Source organism: Vicia villosa, unplaced genomic scaffold (genome assembly GCF_029867415.1).
Source record: "Vicia villosa cultivar HV-30 ecotype Madison, WI unplaced genomic scaffold, Vvil1.0 ctg.000114F_1_1, whole genome shotgun sequence".
NCBI classification, from domain to species: Eukaryota; Viridiplantae; Streptophyta; class Magnoliopsida; order Fabales; family Fabaceae; genus Vicia; species Vicia villosa.
Window position 1 is genome coordinate 975461 of NW_026705022.1, and position 21942 is coordinate 997402.

Sequence of the window (21942 nt, forward strand, 5' to 3'; positions counted from 1 at the left end):
CTTTATTTGGATGCATATGGAAAAAAGAATCTTTAGGATTTCACTTGCATGTCTCGCTCCAGTGGTGTTGAAAAATAAATAGAGCAAACTGTATTGCAAGAAACATATTGAAACTTCATAGAGTAACATAACATCACCTCTCCATCTACTAAGTTTTATCCTTCTCCATCTTCTATATTTCCCAAATGGATCTCTGCGGCATTCTCAAACACTCAGAAATGAAAGATTACTTTATGGTTGCAAAGATCTCATCACAGGTTAAGTTTGTGTTTTTGTTACAACTAAGTTGTTTTCAACATAGTTATATGTATCAACGTATATTTTTTAATGAACACCACACATGCAAGTATATTGTTTGATAACACATTGCAGATGTATTTGCATTTCTGCAGTCCTACCCAGAGATCCAACCGTCATTTGTGAAAGCTTACGGTCAGGAACTTACAAAATGTTGGACCATAATGAATAACCAAGGTTTACATGTTGAACTCATTTATAACCAAATCGAAATGCATCCGCTCGTTCTAAGTGGATGGCCTTGTTTGGAATCGTATTACAATCTACCATCGGAGGTTGTTTTGACGATTGGATATTATGGCAACAACAACTTTTCGGTTTTATCATTTGTGGAGGTGTTGAGACCCCAAGATTTACCACGTTTTCATAGCAGAAACGTGTTTTCAGAAGACATATATTTTTTCGACGTAGATCTCCATCCTTTCAGTGTTGATATCCCAAAATTAGTTGAGTATATTCTCCCGCATGATATTCAAAACTGAAGTGTCTACTACCATGTAAATTGACTATCATTTTGTTCATTTATTTGTAGAAATTGCAGGAGGATTTTGCAACCTTCCTTAGAGACAACGCGTATGAATACATTGTGCTGTGCGGTGACAATGGGAAGAATAAATTCATGTCTACCTTAAAAATTGAAGATCCTCGACGCACAAAGATAGGATATGGATGGGATGATTTTTGCAAGTCCAACAACTTCAAATGCGGAGATAGGATTCGATTTAGGTTAGATGTTACTTCCTTGGACAAAACTTGTTACGTGTATTTAATTGCATGAGTGTAAGAAAATAATAACATCATAACATGGCCTTTTGCTACTGATGCTATTTATATTTGCCATATATATTAAGTCTTTCGTCCCATACCAATAATAGCTTTTTCGATCACATTAATATACTGTGAGGCATCTTCATTACAGTAGCTTAGAATCTTGTTTTCCTTACAATCTACAATCCCTGCCAAGTTTCATATATTACAGTAGACATAGTTATCAAAAGCACGTGAAAGTACACCAGTTTAGCAAAATCTGTCCACATGAATCCTGGTGTATGTTTTCATGGTTGGGGAATTCCTATCAGGCAGAGTACCCACTGGTACATTAAGCAAGTGTCCTGCATGCGTTATTTCAAACAATTAAGACCGTCGAGCATATAAGCGTTGACATAAAATCCGGGAAAAAGCAAAACTTTGACTTACCTTAGATATTGTGGAAAACCTCTTTATACACGACATTTGTAGTAGTAGACTTTAACTTGTCGTTTTCATCGTATACCAAAATTTTGATTCCTTGCTTCGTTGTTACCCTGGACAGTGCCACGTAGATTTGGCCATGAGTAAATACGTCTCTTGGCAAATAAAGTCCTACCGTGTCCAGAGATTGTCCTTGGGATTTATTGATCGTCATCGCATATGAGACAATTATTGGAAATTGACGTCGTTTGAGTTTGAAGGGCCAAGGAGATTGCGAGGGAGACATATCCATTCGAGGGATGTAGACCAAGTTTCCACAACCTTTCCCCGCCATTATTTTCGCCTCGATGACATGATTTCCCATTTTGGTTATCATGACCCTTGTCCCGTTACATAGACCCTCCGACTGATCTATGTTACGCATAAGCATAACAGGTGTGCCTACCTTGAGCCTAATGAGGTGGTTAGGTAAACCTGAAGTAGTTAGCGAACTGAGAAACTCGGGTGTGAGTATATCGACTACGTTGGTGTCGTGTATTTCAGACCTGTCGACAGTATTTGAGCTGTAGTAATCCTTGGTCACCCCTATATATCATAGAAATTTGGATGTAAGTGAGTTTAATAAATGAAAAACACAATTTGATATAATTGGAATATGATGAGAACCTGGCATTAGATCAAGGACATGATTGTTGATTCGATCAACTACTTCCAAAGTAGAAGCAAGTATCGCCTTACTTTTGAGGTAGTCGTTATCCTGGTAATTTTCACTAAAATCAGGATAAGTACTATTAACGATGGCCACGATTGGGTCTGTGTAATCCGTGATCAAAAGTTCTGGTGGCAGCTGAATGTCGGCGAATCCATCATTTGGCTCGGAAACTCTGCCTTCACCAATCTCCAACAGCCACTTTGAGAAGTCGGCAATTTCTTTCTTTTCAGCTTCATTAGGCCCGGATTGCAGTCGCATGTTTTGTGTTAGAGTTAAAACCTCAACTGACCGCCATATGTAAGAAGCATTTATGGCAGAATGAACGATATCGGAACGGCTCCCTCTAGGAACAACGGGCAAAATCTGTCTAAAATCACCTCCGAAAACAACTACCTTACCACCAAAGATTTCATTGGAATTACCGTACGTAGACATGACGTCCTTCAAAGTTCGATCGAGTGCTTCAAATGCATGTTTGTGTGCCATTGGTGCTTCATCCCAGATAATAAGTTTGGTCTGTCGTAAAAGGTCTGCAACGTCATCATTGAATTCAATATTGCATGTTGAATTCTCCATTGTTGGCACAGGTATCTTGAATTTAGAATGTGCAGTTCTACCACCGGGCAACAATAAAGAAGCTATTCCACTCGTTGCCACGGTAAGACATATATCATGTTTGGACCTCAATGCACTTGCAAGTGTTCGCCACATATAAGTCTTACCGGTACCACCGTAACCATGCAGGAAGTACACAGCACCCTTTTGAGCGCAAACAGACGACATAATTTTATCAAATATTGACCGTTGCTCATCTACAATGTATGGCAGAAACTTTAAATTATGAGACTGATATAAGTGCGAGGGAAGTGATAGCAATGTATTGACAATTAACCTGTCAGAGCATTGAAAAGTGAGTTGAACTGGTTTCTCATTGTAGAGACATCATAACTCCGTTCATCGTAAATCAGCCTGTTCCCTAACTGTTGTAGAACGTATCCATCGGGATATGGAATTGGTTTAAATTCTGTGAGGCTTCTTCGATTTGCTTGCAGAATTTTTTCAATTTCCGTTAAAGTCAAATTCTTCAACTCGTCCTCGGCGAGCACCAAATCTGCATCCATGATAATAAAAAACAAACTGTTCAATGAAGTATTTGGTGTATCTATTTAGCAAAAATCCCAGTTACACTCTTTCAGAATTGAAACACCTGCACACTTATAAGCGTATCTATATAATGAAGATACTATAGTTGATAATTGACTCTAACCTGTATTGTGAGCTAACTGTCTCTGCTGATGCAGCAGACCATCAGATAGTAGCTCCCATGTCTCATTCCAAACGTGAGCAGGCCTATTAACAGCGGAGGACAAAAGCATTACTACAAAAAGCTTGCGAAGAAAATGACCCGAACCCCATTCACTCGCCTCGCGTATTGCGCCAATGTATTCTCGGTCATCTTCCAGGAACCCCATTGCAAAGCAGGCATCCCTAAAAGTATCAAATTGTGTGTCACCAACTTTGCGAATTTCTTCGTAAGTTAAGGGTCCTTTTACCACCGTCAACATCAGTCGTAAGTAAAACAACTCTCCAGTGGTTGGGGGAACCCAAATTAAACGACCAATGGTGAAGCCCTTTTTCCGCGGTTTCCATGTTCTGCTCTTTTTCTCGTAAACAAATTTAGTTACAAATTGACCATACGTCAATGACCTTGCCTCCTCGTATTTCTCGTTAGCAACAAACCAAGCAGTAAACATAGACTCCGTTACACTTGCTTTTTCCAAAATATTTTCCATTCTTGCGTGATCGGGGTAATACACCGCTTGTTCACCTACTAAATGATAATACATACGTTCCACCGCCGGTTTTCTACCATGAATGTTGTATGAAAAGATCCTCCAACACGCCTCACTCGGGGAGACATATCTACAATCCAGATACTGTTTGATCTCATCAACAGGCTCTTTGTCGTTTCCCGATCCGTTGCTAGAAGTTGAAATTGTTGCTGCGATTCTATCAAACCCCTTGTGAATATATTTGAATAGATATTTGATTGATGTAATTTGGTTACACCACTCCATGTTAATATGAGCATGATATTTCAATAGGAATCTTGTATTGTAAGGTACAACATGTCGATTGTCCAAAGAAACACCATTTTTTTGGATGACATGGGAATTAGACCGTCTTCTGTAGAGTGGATAGCCATCTGAATCAACAATAGTATCTTCTTGGAAACGCTTGGGGAAGAACTTCGAGCATTTTCGATTTTTCATGCAGGGTGATACCATCCGTGCTGCACCACATGGCCCGTGCATCATGTGGGCCGAGACCAACTTGTACAATGTTGGATGTACATTTGGGTCTGGAATTTCAGCCGAGATGATCTTATCGATGTCATCTGGTGTTGGATATTTGCTCTGAGGGTGTAAAAAAATTAATATGTGAGCATGTGGTAATCCTCGTTTTTGAAACTCAATTGTGTACATAACTGTAACAGAACAACAGATGGGAATGTTATGGCATTGTAAATAAACAGAATAGTATACATATTCAAAGAAACAGTGCTTTGAAAAAGTATTACATGCAATAACCTTCCCGAGCACGTGGCGCTTTGTTATATCAGTCATGAGCTCGTCAAACTTGATTTTGAATACTTTGGTGATGAGGTCAGGTCTATCATGTGGCTTTAAGTTAGTGCCGGACAAAGCACGTTCTATCTCCGGCCAAGCTGGATTGCAAGTAAACGTAACAAACAAATCCGGAAAGCCTAATTGACTTGAAATGGCCATCCCATCAAAATATAACTGATCCATGTACCTCTTGCTCCCAACAAAAGTGGATGGCAACACCACCCTTTTTCCTCGCTTTGGTGCTGAATTCGACTGAGTGCCGTTAGTTTGATCGTTCAATTGATTATATTTTCCAACTCGTAACTTTGATTGGTTGGTCCTCAACCAATTGAGACGTTCAGACTCCATCATAGCAAATCCATCAACCAAAAATTGTTGAAAAAGCCGTCTTGAATGAAGCAACGTCATTGCCTCCGATTTACGCTCTTGCAACCGGAAACACAGCCAATCTTTGATGGATTGACGATTTTTCCTGGTGACCTCAGACTCATGTTCATACCTGTGCAATATATTTTTCCTATATCCATCCTCCCCATAAACAAAGATGAGAGGGTATTGGTAGGCTAGGTAGGCAGGATGAAATTCAGTTATTTGTTGCAAATGGCCATCGCGTGCATGAATGATGATGTCTCTCGGTGTTGTAGGGTCGATGTCTCCAACGATCAGAGCAGCCACTTCGGACACAGTAGGCGTATTGTATACACGGCCATCTTCAGCCCTATCACTTATCAATCGTATCTTCAAGTCTAAGAATGCATTTCCTCTCAAAAGATCTCTTGCCATTCGAAATGCCTTTGCATGAGGATTGCATTCGTCCAACATGTCCTTTAACTTACGAACAATATCACTGCTGAGAGCATCATTGTCCCTGCCAAAAAATGTTATTGTTACTAACTTTAAAGTGAAAGCAAACAGGGTCATATGCTATATTCAGAATGAGTAACATTACTTGAAACATTTCATTCTGTTATTGACTTCATTGTCGGTGTCAAATATATATAGTTGAGCGTATTGGGGATCATTTCCAGCTTCCGGCAGCAACGTCCCCATTCGATGACACGTTTGGCCGTGCAGGCGTAGGGTAGGTGGTCCTCCTCCATCAGCAACGGTGTTGTCAAATTTCATACCAGGTGAAGTAAACGAAAACATGGCGTTGTAAGTGCGAAGATTGCTTTGGTAGTTTTTACTCTCAGCACTTGTTCTACCATGCAGAAGATGCTGCAGCAGTGGCGGCGGATTTTTTAGAAATGGCAATACAACTTTTCCACTCCTACAACACCGGTGGAACTTAGGATTAGTTGTATGCCTTGATTTGTCTTTGCGTTCCTGATACCACATGGAGGCATGACAAAATTGGCAATCCCAAACTCGATCTCCTATGTCAGAATATTCTGTACAGGAAAATATTAATATTTCAAATACAGATATATGTTAATTTAAAGTTAAATAAAGACAAACACAGAGACAGGGATGATACGTTCTAAAAGGGAGTCCACATGATCATCATTCTGAATGCTTTGATCATCATCAGAAGAAGAATATCCCAAATTCACGTCATCTACGGAGCTAGATTCTTCATCGTCCGTGTAGTTAGCAGCTCCGTCAATATGCGATGTTAAATTCAGTGTGTTGTTGCATGCATTGGTAGTAGAAGGACGATCAGTGTTGGATGTAGTGCGAATGGTTTGGTTAAAAGTTGGCAGTAGGTTACTGGCAGCAGTGGGAATTAATCTCCTCCTTTTTTGAGGCAATTGTCTATGTAAATGTGTTTCGGAGGGTGCGGTGTTAATACGGTTAGATAGGTTAGCAGAAAGAGGGAGACGGTGACCTGTTTCCGGTGTTTGAGATGTTATCACAACAGATTGGTTGTTTGTTGGAAAATTCTCCTTGTTTGGGTGATTTTCAGCATTGTTCCTGTTGGACAAAATTTCTCTCCTCCTTTTTCTAGCAACTGATGCAGCATTTGAAGATTGCCCTGTTTCAAGGCGAGTAGAAAAAACAAATCCGGGTGACAAATGGTCTGGACGTTTGGCAATACCACAACGTTGTGCATGTGTTTGTCTAAGCATGGGGGATAACATTGGCTGAAGCATGACAGTCGGAGGTTTCCCTGTCAAATTTTTTCGCAAACTTCGCCGATGAGCTAATATTAATTTTCTCCGCCGTCTAGCAATTTTTGCAGTATCATTTGTTGATGAAGTAGAGTCGGGTTCCATGCTGGAAGAAGTGAGCTGTTAGCAATGTGATGTATTTGTTTTACTGAAATATCTGGTTGTGAAGCAAAGAGCAGCTATTGTTAAAGTTTCATTTGCTTAGGAGTGTTTGATATTTGCATGGTGTTGTGGAAGAGTAATCAAAAAAAGAGAGGGTAATTTGAAATTTTAAAGTTTCCCGCAAAAAATTCAAAAGGCTATAATATATATGCAGTATTTATTTTTAATGTTTGAGGGAGATTAAAACAATAGTATTAAAAAAAGCATAGCATCTTACATAGACGTTTTCACGCAACAGTAAGTAGTGACTTGGGGGGAAGAGTCATTGGAAAGCAAAAAAGTAGGTGACCTGACTGGCAACTTTTCCATAGACTGCTGTAGTATGCAGGCATAGCAATGATACTACAAAAAGCATGTTAACTTTTTGCTGACACAATTGAAAAGGTGGTGTTGAGTAGTTTAAAAGTTGGTGACACACAGGTCTATGAATGACATCTTTAATATATAAAAATTTGAATAAGATAACATCATGGTTATTTCATGATGTTTGATTATTTCTATTACATTTAAAGTTTCTGATGTGAGATTTGTTATGATTTGTCATTGAAGTTATTCGTATTTCGAACGTATTTGTTAAGATTTCTCATTTTTAAAGTAACATATATTTTATCAATAAGTAGTGTATTTTATATGATGAGTGATATTTTCAACAATCTCATATGATTAGTTAACTTCATTAGCTATTATAGTGAAAACTGGGTACATATTATAGGTAAACATAATGATAGGTTCAAATCTACAAAAAGGAACTTCATTAGCTATTAACATTATACTGGATACATATCCTAATTAAACATACTGATAGGTTCAGATTATAAAAAGAAAGAAACAGAAAAACTTGGAGCAAGTTGTGACTATATATTACTGTTTAAGATAGAAAACACGTTGAATCAAAATATTGGCATGTTTAACCATTGTAACATATGTGGATTTAGAAGGAACTTAATATTACATAAAGGACACATAATATATAGTCATTAGTGAACCAAAACGATACATCCAAAAGTGCTCATGATATTGCAAAACGAAATATCCAAAAGACTCCTAATATGAAATCTACCACGAAGATCAAATCATAAATGTTGTTGCTGTTATCAAACACCAATTGATGAGGATCTTCTTCCTAATGGAGTAGGACTACTTGGTCTTCTCCAACTTAATGATCTTCTTCAATTTGGTCGAAGATAGTTCACCGTCAAATACAGACGTCGACTCGCTGGTACCACCATGACTCTGCCTTTTTGCAGTGGGAGTAAGAGGCTCCGGGTTGTGTTTCGATGTTATCTCTAAGTCCTGTAAACATAAAATAAAAACCCAGTTACAAACATTAATAGGACAGCAAGTTATGTGACAGTTCATGATTTGGTTTCGAAGATAAATACCGTCGGAACGTCACAATCATCGGCAGCATCAGTTTTGGCTTCATCGACACTCTCTTTAATCTGCCAAATACCAAATAGAATATATGAATTATATGTTTAAAAACCGTAATCAGAAAACAGAAATAGCAATACAAATGCTGTAATATAAAGAAAATTGTCATGATCTATACCTGTAACGGGAGTGGTGTCACCGATGGTTCAGAATTCACGACCTTTAACATATAAACAGATTTAGTATCATAAAAAGGTGATGGAAATAGTACGGAACAATATTGATTGAGTTAAGTAACACCTGAGTATCCGCCCAAGGAGCCTTCAATTGTTTTACAAACTCATCATCCTTAATGAACATTATAACTGAGGCGCTGTCCCAGCTGGGCTGCCATTTAACCCTCAATGCAAGATCCAAGTCCAACATAGCATCAAGATCTAATGGAAATTCTAATGGATCTGTGATACCAGCCTAATCAAAATAAACATAAAATGGTATTAATGCTCAGCCAGAACAGCATAGTACTATAGCTATAAATCATGTAAGACGTAAAAGACCTTTATCATTGTATCCCGCATATGAGCAGCAGAGACGTGTAATATATCGGTACATTCTCTATCCCAGAAAATGAATTTGCATGAAGTTTGCAAATAGTAACCTTCGACTTCAATCTTATACCTAATGTTGTATAATTGGATCAGATACCAATGTTTAAAAAACCATATCAATAAGCATCAATACATAGGTGGTATGAATCAAAGACAAAGGTCCCATAAGGATCTTACTTATAGATCTCCACCTCAGTAGAATGTCCATTATCACACTTGTATGGAGGTTTGTCACCGCGAACTGATTTAGTGCACTCATGGCAGCACTGATAGTACCATCCGTGGGAAGACGCAATGAGTTTATTTGTTTTCGCAACAGTAGCACATAATTTACTCTGCATGAAAGTCAGAATATGTATATTAATAAAGCATACACATCAATGAAGTGTTTGAATGATATAATTCAGGTTTGCGTGACAGTACCTCGCGGATTTTCTTCATCTCACTAATTGGTACTGAAATCGCACCTTTCAGCAACTTTTGCATATGAGACTGCCTAACGTTATCCGTTGTCGAGGTGCGGGAGTACTGTTGAGATTGAGAGGTTAGTTGCGTGGAAACAGCACGCAACGATTCCTTTGGGAAACTGCATGAATGACAACATAATTAATATTGGTCATAAGATGACTTTAAACACAAATATATCATGGAAGCAACCTGTTAAGGAAGTCCTTTACAATCGGCAGATCTGAATTGATACGGAGCTTGGTAACATGGAATGTGTTGGTAACGGAGAGAGGGTAATGGCCTACAATAAAAATTAACAATAGAAACAACATAAGTGACCGAAGTTTTCATTCACAATGCAATCACATTGCGTGATAGTTGCAGATTAACATACGACATGATAGAACAACATACCAGCTTCTTTAACTTTCGCATACTGAATGAAAACAACAATAGGCCCACTTGTCACAGCTTTGTCTTCGGTAAACTTAAAAAACTGTTTCGCATAGTCCTCCCAGAGAGTGCAGTTAACGGTGTTGTTGCTGGAATAGATGAACACAGACAGGATCATTATAAGACATGAAACAGATGGTAAAAGGCCAAAAGAAAATGGTTGAACGACATACCTTGCATCCCTCAGTAGAAAATTTGCCTGACATTTTTTTCCGCCACTTTGCGTCTGTTGATACCCAACACTTTCGAGCATACCAATAACATCTGATGGATTGTTTAAAACTATTCGATAAGTAACAATCAAAGATACTATCAAATGCAAAAGAAAAGGATACATTGCTTAGTGTTACCAATGAGTAGATTCTTCTGAAAGTTCCCGTTAATGATGTCAGGGAAACTGGTCAACGGGCGTGGTTTGAGAGGTATGTCATGTTTGTCAACATCACCAACAGCAGTTCCTCCAGTAAATTTCACCAAGAAGTTATGAGAACTTGGTTTGAAAATTAAGTTATTAGGCTGCACCGCAAAATTTGACACAGTATAGGTGCGGTCCACCTCAAACTTCTCATTGTACGCGGCCATGCATGCAGTGGGAACAACAACGTGTATATCACAGCCCTGAAAAATATACAAAAGGTTAGACGCAGAAGACAACCTCATTGTCATCGTATGACAGATTATGTAACATAGTTCCAAAACATGAACTGCATGAACATTTACAAAAGGGCGTAATGACATAGAAGGGTAAAAACAGCATGAAGGTTAAAAAAAAACATTCAAAAGGTATAGATCGAAGACGCAAAACATAAATATAGACGACAGCATACGAACAATCACACACAATAACGGAAGTTAAAAAAACTATGTGAACAATCACACGCACTGCAAGACGTTCATAAACCAAGTGAAGAACAGCAGATTAAACGCGGCCTATGTTCAATAAAGCATACAATCATAAACCCGTGTGTTCACTTACCTCTTTATCTTGGAAGATCATCTCGAAGTGCTCCTTGTTATTGGAGACCACCTTCCACTTATGCGCAACTCTCACAGCCACTTTCCACAACTCTTTGGTGTCGTTGATGTCAACAATTTTTTCCATCGGACGAGCCATGCAGAGGTTGAAGATATTCTATGAAGCGGTTGAAGATGGATGAAGAAGGAAGATGAGGAAGTTTTGAAAAGTAGATTGAGATGGAGTTGCAGAAAAGTGTGGTAGATAGAAAGAGTGTAAAACAACCTAATGAAGTGACTTAAACAAATAGTTGGAGTGTGGGAAAGATTATAATCCCGTGTCCCAATAAAGGTAGCACAAAAAAATTATTATTTAATTTGAACAAAAGGAAAGGTCTGATTTGGTTTTATTCAAATCAGAAGTGGTGTTGTAGATGGCACAAAAGGAGAGCATTGAAGATGTCCAAGTGGCAGCCTGAGGAAGCAAAGGGGCAGAATCGTACATTCCAGATCAGTAAACTTTCTTATATTGTAGATAATTAAATAATATAATATTATATTTCTTGAGAAGAAGAAAAAAACTATATAAATATGCATACGCATTAAAAGAAAACAAGTATCTAACCTTTCAAACATCATTCACATCCCCTTCACTCTTTTTTTTTTCAATCAAAACCATGAAACATAATAACAAACTCCTTGAACCCAGATCCGTTTCTAAAACGGGTACAACCCGAACCGACTTTGAATTTTCTCCCGGTGTTTTAACTGAACTACCAAACGACGTCGTTATCTTCGGAAAAGTTATAACACGCAAAACCGAACCGCAAACAAGAAGAGAGAACGCGGTTGTTCCCGGAATGCGATCACCGTCTGGCAAGGAAAGCCAGTACCGGAGAAGCGGTAGCAAGAGGAAGAGTTATACTGGTATATTTGGGATGGTGAAGTTTCCGTTACAAATGGAACTGAGTGATATTAAGATGAGGCAAGAGCGTAAGGAGCCAGTGCCGCTTCCGAAGTTTATGTCGAAAGAGGACGGCGGTGGAGAGAGCTGTTGGGAAATGGTCCGGCCGTTGCGGCGACGGGGAACGATTATGAGTGCTTTGAAGGCTTCCTTTGGATGCATTCACATAGTCTAGGAGTTATTTTTTCTCAATTATTTGTATATCTGGAGCATTATTCCTAAAGTCACAAATTTGCCACATTCTCGCATTCAATATATTTTTAATTGTTGGATTGAGATCAAACTGTTAAAATTTCAAATTCAATCTTTTTATTTGAAACAAGTTAAATTTTACATTTAAATCCATTCAATCTTAATCCAACGAACACAGATATATTGAAGAGTAATTCAATATTCAGAAGATGGACCGATCTTCTGATGATTACTCAGAAGATAGTATTGACCAGAAGATGTTATCTGGGTCCCATTAGCTTAGCTGTTTAGTAGTAAGGGTACTTTAGTATTTTTGTAGTACTGTACTGTTTGTACCTTAGAATTGTTCACTAAGTTTACTGTTTTAGGGCTTATGTGGCAAGATTTTCTTTTCTTATAAATAGCCTTGTAATAGCTATCATTAATAGAAGAATACAACATTTATTCTTTCATCTCTTTTGCGCCGTTATTCTATTATTCTCTTTGTCACCATCTTTATTCATTGTGCACCAACAATTGGTATCTAGAGCTCCGGTTCCAAACACAGGGAAACACGAGTGAACGTGAGTTTGTGTGACTGTGTGATTGATTTTGTTTCTGGGAAACAAAGTTGTGTTAAATCACATTTTTCTTGATTGTTTGTGGGTTGGGAAATACTGTGTGAGTGTGAGTGAAATCTGTTTTTGTCGGCACAAGTTTAAAGATGAGTGGAAGCAACTTGAATACCAAACTTCCAGTTCTTGATGGTAAAAACTGGAATAGATGGATGATTCAAATGCGTGTATTATTTGATGCTCAAGATGTTCTAGATCTTGTCACTGGAGGATATATTCCGGTTGCAGCGGATGCAACGGAAGAACAAAGAGAAGCGCAGAGAGAGACGAAGAAGAGAGACCAAAAGGCGTTGTTCTTCATCCATCAGTGTGTGGATGTGAATGTGTCTGAGAAGATTGCTGATTCTATGACGTCAAAGGAGGCGTGGGATATACTGGTCAGGTGTTACGGTGGTGACGTATCAGTGAAGAAGGTGAAGCTTCAATCCCTGAGAAAGCAATATGAGAATCTCAACATGAAGAACAATGAGAAAGTCTCTGAGTATATCTCTAGAGTGATTGTGATCACTAATGAGATGAAGGCTTGTGGAGAAACTCTTTCTGAACAAGTAATCATAGAGAAGATATTGAGGTCACTTACTCCTCAATTTGATTATATTGTTCTATCCATTGAACATTCTAAAGATCTGGAAACCATGAGAATAGAAGAGTTGCAAAGTAGTTTAGAAGCACAAGAGTTGCGTCTGACTGAGAGAACTTCTGAGAGAGAAGTTGAGCAAGCTCTGAAGGCTTCTTTTGTCAAGAAGGACCAGAAGTATAGACGTGGTGATAGATTCCAGAAGGAAGCCTCAACTTCTGATGAGAAGAGATATCAGAAGGGAAGGGATAAGAAGAAAGTTCAATGTTACTGTTGCAAACAGTTTGGCCATTTTGCTAGAGACTGTTTGGCAAATAAAGGAAGGAGATCAGAAGAAGCAAATATAGCTAGAGGAGGATCAGATGATGAACCTGTGCTATTGATGGCTTCAGAGTCGGACAAAAGATGTTCGTCAGAATGGTGGTATATGGACACTGGGTGTTCAAATCACTTGACTGGAAATAAACAATGGCTGATAGACTTTGACTCTGAAAGGAGAACAAAGATCAGATGTGCTGATGATAAGTACCTATATGCAGAAGGTATGGGAAATGTCAAAGCCAAAGTGAAGAATGGAAAGACTGTTCTGATCAAGGATGTTTGGTATGTTCCTGGAATCAGAAGCAATCTGATGAGTGTGGGTCAGCTCATTGAGAAAGGTTTCTCAGTTGTTATGAAGAACAACCTCTTGAAGTTGTATGATTCCAATCAGAAGTTGATTATGCAATCTGAACAGGGAATCAACAGAACATTCAAGGTGAATGTAGCAGCTGAAACAGAGTGTCTGAGTGCTGAAGGCTCAGAAGGTGATAGTAAGTTGTGGCACAAGAGGTTGGGGCACTTGAACTATAGAAGTCTGGGGCATCTAAGTTCTAAGAAGCTCGTACGTGGCATTCCTAAGATTGTAAAGCCTGAGAAGTCATGTGAGGTATGCATGAAAGGCAAACAACCCAGATTGCCATTTGTATCAGAAGTTGCTCCAAGAGCAAAGCATGCTATGGGAGTAGTGCACTCTGATGTGTGTGGACCATTTCCAGAACCTTCACTTGGAGGAAATAGGTATTTTGTGTCTTTTGTGGATGAGTTCACAAGAATGACGTGGGTAACTCTCATTAAGTTTAAGAATGAGGTGTTTACAGAATTCCAGAAGTTCAAGGTGAAGGCTGAGAAGTAGAGTGGTCAGAAGATAAAGATTCTCAGAACGGATGGTGGAGGCGAGTATAACTCTACAGAATTCCAGAAGTTCTGTGATGATAATGGAATTGAGCATGAAGTTACTGCTTCTTATACTCCTCAACACAATGGTCTTGCTGAACGTAGAAACCGTACTTTGCTTGATACGACGAGAAGTATGCTTAAAGAGAAGAAGCTTCCTCATAATCTATGGGGAGAAGCTGTTGCTACTGCAGCATATGTGCTCAACAGGTGTCTAACGAAGAGGCTAAAGGAAATTGTTCCTTTAGAGAAGTGGACTAAAGAGAAACAGAGTGTTAGTCATCTGAAGGTTTTTGGTTCTGTGTGTTACAAACACGTTCCAGAAGCTAGAAGGAAGAAGCTGGATGATAGAAGCAAAGTGATGTTATTGGTGGGGTACCACAGTACAGGTGCATACAAGCTCTATTGTCCAGAGACTAACAAAGTTGAAGTCAGCAGAGACGTCATTGTGAAGGAATCAGAAGTTTGGGATTGGAGAAAGTCTCAACCAACTTCTGATGTAGAGATAACTTTTGAAGAAAAGTTAGAGTCAGAAGATGAAGAATCTTCTGAAGACGAGTCAGAAGATGAAGCATCCTCTGAAGATGAGTCAGATGGAGAATCTGATTCTGATCCAGATTCTGATGATGATCCAGAGTCTGGTGGTAGTCATGATTCTGGAAGGGAAAGCTCTGAAGACATAGGGTCTGGAGGACAAGCTTCTGGAGATGATCATGGAGGTAGTGACTCTGGAGTAGCTGACTCTGAAGTAGCTCAGCGACCACAAAGAGTCAGAACTATACCAAGAAGGTTTGCAGATTTTGACATGTTGCAAGACACAAAAGTTGACTCAGAAGGAGAGGTCATTCAGTGCGCCATGTTAGTAGATTCTGAACCAGTGAGTATAGAAGAAGCGCTCAAGAAGAAGGTCTGGCTGAATGCCATGAAAGAAGAACTTGAGGCTATAGAAAGAAACAAAACTTGGAAGCTGACAGAACTTCCAAAGAAGAAGAAAGCCATCAACGTCAGATGGGTTTTCAAAGTAAAGCTGAAGCCAGATGGATCAGTTGGTAAACACAAAGCAAGGCTAGTGGCTAGAGGTTTTCTTCAGAAACCTGGACTAGATTACTTTGAGGTGTTTGCTCCTGTAGCTAGACATGAAACAATCAGACCGGTGATTGCGTTAGCTGCGAACAGAGGTTGGTCCTTGATGCATCTGGATGTAAAGTCTGCATTTTTGAACGGTCCATTACAAGAGGAGGTATACGTGTCACAACCCCCTGGCTTTGTGAAAAAGAATAAGGAAGGGATGGTGTACAAATTACACAAAGCTCTGTATGGATTGAAGCAAGCGCCCAGAGCTTGGAATTTGAAAATTGATTCATTTTTCAAGAAGCAAGGGTTTCAGAAGTGTGAGATGGAATATGGAGTTTATGTGCAACATTCTGGATGCAATATGATTCTGTTGTGTCTTTATGTTGATGACATATTGCTTACGGGGAGTTGTCCAGAAGATCTGATGAAGTTCAAGAAGGTGCTGATGAATGAGTTTGAGATTACAGACCTTGGGAAAATGTCATATTTTCTAGGGATGAAGATTCTGTACTCAGAAGATGGTGTCATTCTGCATCAGTTGAAGTATGAGTTAGAACTTCTGAAGAAATTCAAGTTGGAGAATTGCAAAGCTGCTGTTACACCGTCAGAAGTGAATCAGAAGTTGGACTCTGATTCTGAAGGTGAAGATGTTGATGCTACGGTATTCAAACAGCTGGTTGGTTCTCTAAGGTATTTGTGTAATACCAGGCCTGATATATGCTATGCAGTTGGATTGGTTAGTAGGTTCATGAGTAAACCTAAGTGGTCCCATTACCAAGCTGCTGTCAGAGTCTTGAGATATGTCAAGCGAACTCTGAAGTTTGGCATATTGTTTCCTTCTGGGAGAAAGGAAGAATCAGAGTTATTGAGTTATTCTGATTCTGATTGGTGTGGAGACAGAGTTGATAGAAGGAGTACTTCTGGATATTTGTTCATGTTTCTGGGAGGCCCTATCTCTTGGAGCTCCAAGAAGCAACCTGTTGTTGCTCTATCAACCTGTGAAGCTGAGTACATCGCAGGCGCTGTAGCTGCATGTCAAGCTGTGTGGCTTCTGAATCTATTAGAAGACCTGAAGATTAGGGTGAAGAAGCCTCTGAAGCTGATGATTGATAACAAGTCTGCAATCAATCTTGCCAAGAATCCGGTGTTACACGGAAGAAGCCAGCATATTGAGACTAAGTATCATTTCTTGAGAAACCAAGTCCAGAATGGAACATTAGAAGTTGTGCACTGTAGCACTCAGAAGCAAGTGGCAGATGTTCTAACGAAGGCGATCAAGACGGATCAATTTCTGCTCTTGAGGGATGGAATTGGCGTTGTCAGTTTTTGATTGAAGAATATGAATTAAGGGATGGTATTGAAGAGTAATTCAATATTCAGAAGATGGACTGATCTTCTGATGGTTACTCAGAAGATAGTATTGACCAGAAGATGTTATCTGGGTCCCATTAGCTTAACTGTTTAGTAGTAAGGGTACTTTAGTATTTTTGTAGTACTGTACTGTTTGTACCTTAGACTTGTTCACTAAGTTTACTGTTTTAGGGCTTATGTGGCAAGATTTTCTTTTCTTATAAATAGCCTTGTAATAGCTATCATTAATAGAAGAATACAACATTTATTCTTTCATCTCTTTTGCGCCGTTATTCTATTATTCTCTTTGTCACCATCTTTATTCATTGTGCACCAACAAGATACTCCAAATGCATGAATGCAGAAAATTTGTTTCCACAATTAGACAGCAAAGATATCTCTCACAAAATTTAACATTATTGTGTGCACTGGGCTGAGCTCGAATCTAGAAACCACTGTTTTATAAATTATATAAGCATTATGGTTAATCAAGATAAATGATTTATCTTAATTGTAACTATAGTAATTTATGAGTTTTAATACACTGTCAAACAATTAAGATTAATAAAACAACAGCACCATCTTCGAGCTAGCACCATGAATTAGAAGGATCTTGGTAGCTTCTCACGGTATTCAACTATGGCTGATGGTGGAAGTTGGCCACTGCTAATTTCATGTACTGTTGAGAAGAGAGGAAACAACTCTAACCACCCACGATGGCTTAGTACCTCGCATACTTCCCGTGCAGTTGAAACACTCTAATTGATGCAATAAAATTCAAAATTAAAATGCGTATCACTGAGACACTAAGCACTGATGTGTGTCAGACATTGAAACATGCCTAATTTAAGAGGTGTGTGCGCTTCAATGTTATTGCTAGAATGAACATGCTAGAATGAATATGTGATTGGTATCTAAGAATATTTAGTGATTACATTCAAAAGTAAACATTATACTCCCTCTTGGTCCCATTTATAAGAAAATATTTCTTTTTTAGATACATTGAATAAATAATGTATCTAGACAACCCATTATCCAGATACATTATTTATTCAATGTATCTAAAAAGAAATCTTTTTTTATAAATGAGATCATAGTAGTTTTTAGTTTGACAATGATTATACATGCAATTTTTGGCCTTGCAGCATCTCAGCTTCAAGTTCATCAAAAGATTTATATATAATATTGAAAATCATATATAACTAATCAACGGTTTCCTCTTCTCACTTTGGAATTATAGACAAAAGAGAAAGAAAAACACAAAGCAGATACAAACCTCTTCCCTCCATTCTTTGCACAGGTTTCAGCAACTTTCTTGTTTCTTCCACCCACTGCAACAGCATATAATATTTTTTTTATTAAACTGAACAAAGAAAGATTGAGCAATGGACTTGATCCAGTAAAACATTCAAGCAATCACTACATAATATTCAACAAACTTCAATCATTTGACAAAATTAGTATTTTAAAATATGTGAAATCGACCTTTCAAATTGATGACGCGTTTGATATTTGACACGTGTCGGTAAATGACACGGGCACATAATTATGTTCTGTCATTTCTATGTTCTTAAAATATTATTAGTGATAACATGTGTTATCGATGGCGGAGAGCCTAAAATCCGACACAAAGCCGGACATATAGCATTATCACTGCTTGAATGTGTGACTACAAGGAGTTTTGACTGCACAGAATCTCGGTCCGATTAATAAAGGGTGAAAATAATTAGCTCTTTTACTTACAGCATGTTGTGATAAGGTCAGCTACACCACAACTCTCAAAAAAGGTATTATCCTTAACAGAATTTTACATTCATTGAGTAATTCATCTATAGCACCTTGTGCACCATCATTATAAGAATTGTATTGACACCGTTTTATACAGAATTTTATATTCATTGAGTAATTCATCTATAGCACCTTGTGCACCATCATTATAAGAAGTTGTATCATTAGTAACATCTTCTTCTTCACCATCGGAATGGTGTGATGCCATCAATGCAAGATTTACACATTCTTCGCTTTGTGAATCGAATGATGAACTTACTTCATCATTGTCCCATTTAATATAGGCTCTATTGGGCTTTGAGTCCTTTCTTCTATTGAAATTGCTTTTCTTGACAAGTTTTGAACAATCCGTCTTTATGTGTCCTTGTTTCCCACATTCATAGCAAGTGACATTTTGTGTTGATGTAGAGGCTTCTTTCTTATTAAATAAATTATTATTTTTCACAAAGTTAGAATTATCATTATTACAAAAAAATTTGGCTTACCTTTTTACAAGAAGCACGAAGTTCTCATCTTCTTCCGGAGCATCTTCCTTTTCTACTTCTTTTGAATCAACCTTTAAAATGATGTTGTTGGATTTCTCTCTCTTGATTCTCATGCTTTTCTAGTCTTCCAAGTTCTGTCTCATGTTCTTGAAGTTTTCCAAACAACTTTGCAGAAGTCATATTGGATAAGCTTGTATTATCGGATATTACCGTCACTTTTGGTTATCATTACTTGGTTAAAGATCTAAGCACTTTAAGATTAAGATTATCATTACTAAAATTCTTACCAAGTGCCATCAAGTGATTTGTCAAATGTACAAATCTTTTTTGCGAGTCAAGGATAAATTCTCAATCTGCATTCTGAATAACTCATACTCTTGACTTAAAGTGTTTAACCTCGATCTTTTTACTTCAACAGTTCCTTCATGATTTTCTACCTATGTATTACATATTTGCTTTGTCGTAGTGCATTGTGAAACACAAAAGAATTCATCCATACTAAGTGCACCTTGAAGAAGATTGATTGTTTTCTTGTCATAAAGGACCTTTTTCTTATCATCTTCATCCCATGAACTTTAATCTTTGGTGTCCCAACACCGTTGACAACACTTGTAGGAACAAACATACCATTTTGTATAACATCCCATATTTCTTCTCCCTGTGCTTCTAAATGAGCATTTATGCAATATTTCCAAAAATCAAAGTATTCACCACATAATAATGGAGGCTTGTTATTGCAACCACCGTTTCTGAAAACTGGATTTGCATAAGCCATTATGGATCTTTAAGGAACATGTTACCTTAACCTGCTCTGATGCTAATTGTAAGTACAAAGTGCACTTAAGAAGGGGGGGGGGGTGGAGGGGGTGAAATAGGTTCTTTGATCGATTATCGATTTTAGTGATGTGTTACTTTAATTTTTTGATTTGAAGGTGTTTATGAAAGTGGTAAAGTGCATAAATGTAAAGAATACAAAGAGATTATATTAATTTCTCTCACAGTCAGAGAGTACGTCTAGTCCCCTTATAACATACAAGAGATTTCAATATTTGTTAGAACCTTGTACAAGCCTAATCCTAGTCTCTATACACAAGTTACCGACCAAATCACTAAGGAAAATCACCTTATGATTCAACCAAGTAGAAAAGAGAACAATCCTCTCTTTTTCACTCTCTTGTTTCCAATAATCCTGGACAATAAGACATACACATAATTCTAAACTTTTTATAAGAAGTTTGAAGATGTAAGATGTTTATCAATTGCTTGAATTAATCTTCACTTTCAAGTAAACAATTCACAATATGTTACACAAGTGCTCAGAATTATAGTGATGAAACTTTTAGAGATGAGATGAAATAAAATTGAATGCAGTAAGTTTCACAGAAAGGTTTATGCCACAAAACACATGTTTGAAATTTGAGAGAAATAAGTTTGAATTGTAATGAAAGAGGTGAGTTTTCAAAATCTAAAATCTTAGGTATTTATACATGCATTATACTTGCAGGAATGAGTATAATACCATGAATCAATGCTTTAATTTGTAGATGAAATTTAGAATACGTTGGAACCAAATTTACAGTCAAAAAGTGCCACTGCTTCTGTGGTAACCGGCTAACACATAATCGTAACCAGTTACAACTGAAGCGCTTTATGAAATTTGATTTTTTTGTTTGTGTAACCGGTTAACCAAAAGGTGTAATAGGTTACACCTGATACTTTTAAAAAAAAAAATAAATTTACGTTTGTGTAATGAGTTAACCATATAGTGTAACCGGTTACACTTGATGTCATTTTAAAAAATACCTTAAAAAAATAGTTTTGATGTTAAAAGGTAAGTAATGCATCAAGATAAAATGGTCAAAACTATTTCAGAGCACTATTGTAGAACATAAGATGGAATTGCAACTCGTATCTTAAAGTAATGATCAAGCTCCAAAGAGATACAATATCATCTTGATAAAGTTGCTTGAGATACAAGTCTTGATGCTATAGCCTTAACTCATGAAACTTTTGCTCATCCTTTGACATTGCACATGGTCTTGAGAGATTAAAGTTGTCTTCAACAAAACACAATGTTGGAGAAGTCTGACTTCACACAACAATCAAATTCGTAGTGAACCCACTAAAAACAAACTCAACCATTACATAAATATGACAAAGCGACATCGAACAAGCCACTGGAAATGTCATCAGAATCAAACTTCGGTGAACCAGAAACAACCACCAGAACAAACGATGGAACCCACCCGAAAATAAACACTTTGTCAGCCAGCCAGTGAATTAGAACTAGAGACCCCACCACATTGAATAGAACTAACGCTCGCCGCCGATGAACTTTGCACAGACACTTCAAAAAGAACATATCTAAAAAAATAAAGAAACTACTAGTAATGCTAGTAGCTCGAAAATTCCAAGGGAGGTTGAGGATGGAGCAACATAAGGAGAGGCATCATGCAACTAAAACTGAAGATTACATCGACATACCAACTATTTAGATTGAGGAAAATAGAAGAAGGGGGATCATTTGACTTAGAGAAGAAAAGAACTCGGTTTGCGGGATCAAGATTAACTGCAATTGGAAATTGGACACATTCAAGCTAGTTGTTCGATTAAAATCAAATAATTTTGATTAAATATAAACTTTTTTAGACTTAAACGATAAAAACTAAATCTAGTTATTTGAATTGTTTGATTAAAATTGGACGGCTACTGATGTCTTGACTGCGTGAATATGGTTATAAACT

At 37.8% G+C, this 21942-nt stretch overlaps 3 protein-coding genes across 3 annotated transcripts; 1 reads left to right on the forward strand and 2 right to left on the reverse strand.

The window, feature by feature from the left end:
- Positions 1–107: 107 nt before the first annotated feature.
- On the forward strand, positions 108–3068 carry LOC131624318 (uncharacterized). The gene is made up of 3 exons (XM_058895266.1): positions 108–257; positions 393–743; positions 830–3068. Exons 1-3 carry the CDS (start codon positions 186–188, stop codon positions 1073–1075), a joined length of 669 nt encoding a protein of 222 aa, XP_058751249.1. The 5' UTR covers positions 108–185; the 3' UTR covers positions 1076–3068.
- On the reverse strand, positions 1496–7046 carry LOC131624385 (uncharacterized). Its single transcript, XM_058895336.1, has 7 exons — positions 6308–7046; positions 5780–6221; positions 4782–5698; positions 3468–4688; positions 3093–3311; positions 2155–3012; positions 1496–2073 (listed from the first exon to the last, which is right to left on the reverse strand). The coding sequence occupies exons 1-7, from the start codon at positions 7044–7046 to the stop codon at positions 1496–1498; spliced, it is 4974 nt and encodes a 1657-aa protein (XP_058751319.1).
- Positions 7047–8240: 1194 nt separating this feature from the next.
- Positions 8241–11099, reverse strand: LOC131624386 (uncharacterized). Its single transcript, XM_058895337.1, has 12 exons — positions 10962–11099; positions 10336–10603; positions 10159–10294; positions 9947–10074; positions 9743–9833; positions 9509–9671; positions 9263–9420; positions 9035–9155; positions 8778–8948; positions 8656–8697; positions 8486–8545; positions 8241–8396 (listed from the first exon to the last, which is right to left on the reverse strand). The coding sequence occupies exons 1-12, from the start codon at positions 11097–11099 to the stop codon at positions 8241–8243; spliced, it is 1632 nt and encodes a 543-aa protein (XP_058751320.1).
- Positions 11100–21942: the final 10843 nt, after the last annotated feature.